This window comes from Polyergus mexicanus, unplaced genomic scaffold (genome assembly GCF_030449975.1).
Source record: "Polyergus mexicanus isolate NDT 795.1 unplaced genomic scaffold, iyPolMexi1.0 SCAF_16, whole genome shotgun sequence".
Classification (NCBI taxonomy): Eukaryota; Metazoa; Arthropoda; class Insecta; order Hymenoptera; family Formicidae; genus Polyergus; species Polyergus mexicanus.
Window position 1 is genome coordinate 5,912,611 of NW_027223336.1, and position 2,024 is coordinate 5,914,634.

General features: G+C 44.1%; 1 protein-coding gene across 1 annotated transcript; it reads left to right on the forward strand.

Annotated features, from left to right (window-relative positions):
* Positions 1–492: 492 nt before the first annotated feature.
* On the forward strand, positions 493–1,626 carry Osi6 (DUF1676 domain-containing protein Osi6). Its single transcript, XM_070309092.1, has 3 exons — positions 493–828; positions 969–1,071; positions 1,241–1,626. The coding sequence occupies exons 1-3, from the start codon at positions 493–495 to the stop codon at positions 1,624–1,626; spliced, it is 825 nt and encodes a 274-aa protein (XP_070165193.1).
* Positions 1,627–2,024: the final 398 nt, after the last annotated feature.

Consider the following 2,024-nt stretch of genomic DNA (forward strand, 5'->3'; position numbering starts at 1 on the left):
CGTATGCTTAAGAAGTACGTTGTTGAGAGAAAGCGTTTTTTACTAGCGTTCGAGGCGTTGTCCCTCGCAGCTTCTATACACCCGGCCTCTATTTGCTCTGGCCGTAGGTAGGTCGCAGGTCGCCTCGCGGTTGGCGGCGTGGTCGAACCTCGTCATAGGTACACCTATCATCTATTGAACGAATACATTCATACATTGGTCGTATGCCGGTTAAACGGATGCGCGACGCACGCGATGCTCACGCATTCACGCGCGTCAAATGGAAAGAAAAAAAAGAGGCAGTGGGGCGGTCACAACGGCGGAGACGGTAGAGGAGGGGTCCGCCAAATATAAGCTAAAGAGATTGTCCGATGGACCACATGAAATTTCACTACGCACGGAACGGCTTTCGGAAAAGGGAGAAGATCCGAACTACGTAGATCCACCGAACGCGTCGTGTCGCGATCTAGTGCTAATTTTTCTCTCGTTACGTAAAATTTTTCGCACCGAGTCATGAAGATATTGAAGAAGCTGTTGATTTTGACGACCGCGGCCGTCCTAACCGCTGGACAGAGCATCGACGACTGCCTCAAGCAAGACAGCATATCCTGCGTGCAGAAGACCCTATACAGAACCGCTAAGGAATTCTTCGCCAAGGATAAACTTGAGCTTGTGAACGGAGTGAGCCTTGTGAAAAGTAATGCCGATGACAGGAGTGCCAGGTCCGGCAAGGAACTCGCGTACGATCAAGAGATAGACGCCGCTAACGATATCACGGAGAGACAAAACACCCTCGAGAACTTCATTAGCGATGAAGCTAGACAGCTCCTGACCGGTCGCAGTCTTAGGGTAAATCAAGAATTATTTAAATATACACACTTAGTGAAATACAATACTCTTACAATAATTAATTAAAAAAATTGACAGCTATGCTTTATGTATAGTTGCGTTAACATATATTGTGATTGAATTTAAATCTATTCTTACAGATCAATCTTGCACCCGCCTTCGAAAAAATCCGTGAATCGGCTCGTGCCATCAGCGAGTCTGTGCCGCCAGAAATTCGTCAGGCCGTTGACGAGGTTGTCGAAGGTAATGTCAAAATCGATAAATATACGATTGCTAACAATTTTCACACGAATCTTCATTCACATTAATGCGTATCGATTATTAATTTACTTTGCTGTTACACACGCCTTACGTAATTATTTAGATAAATAATACAATGATGATAAATAAATCTCTCGTCTCATTTTCTCAGGTCGAGGCAAGAAGAAAGGGTTGAAAGCGATTATACCTCTCCTGATCGCCGCGAAAGTGAAGCTCGGTATTTTAGCGACTCTCGCGTACTTCGCCATCTCAATCATGGCGAAAAAAGCGATCTTCGCGTCCCTCATTTCCCTCGCCATTTCTGCGTTTATCGGTTTGAAGGCTCTCTGGGCGAAAAAAGCCGCCTATCATCACGATATTACCCCTTACAATAGCGGCTGGAGCGGTCCCGTTGCATCTGGTGGATGGTCTGGTCCCGTCAGCGGTGGATGGTCCGCTCCCGTATCCGGTGGATGGGCCAGCAGCGGCTCTTCCGGTTGGGAAGATCCTCACGCTTACTCGCACAGCCAGGCGTATTCTGGATATCATCATCATTAACGATGATCGTTGATATTTTCTTCTATATCTTTTCTTTTTTCCCTTATTTTTTTCTTCGTTGAATATTGGACGACGGAAAGAATGAGATACTCGACGAAAGTCGAGTCACTCAAGCTTGACTGTTGATCTTTCAATGTTCGCGATATTATATAAAAATATTTATTCTTATTTATATCGTTAAATAATGAATAGGGAGAGTTTGGCCCTTTCGCGTAAAATGTACATAAAGTTATATATATATATATATATATCAATACTCGCTCACATATCGCATTTGCGAATAGATTGAGCAGATAAAATGTAAAATCACATTAAGCTGAGAAGTTAGTCGCAACACGTTCGATCAGCGGAACCATAAGTCACTAATTATGTCTTTGTGTTGAGAGATATACACAATG

Excerpts from the sequence above, each read along its gene's own strand:
- Osi6 (XM_070309092.1), top strand. The coding sequence starts at position 493 with ATGAAGATATTGAAGAAGCTGTTGATTTTGACGACCGCGGCCGTCCTA. Across the intron at positions 829-968 it reads TGACCGGTCGCAGTCTTAGG|ATCAATCTTGCACCCGCCTT; the intron begins GTAAATCAAGAA and ends CTATTCTTACAG. Across the intron at positions 1,072-1,240 it reads CGTTGACGAGGTTGTCGAAG|GTCGAGGCAAGAAGAAAGGG; the intron begins GTAATGTCAAAA and ends TCATTTTCTCAG.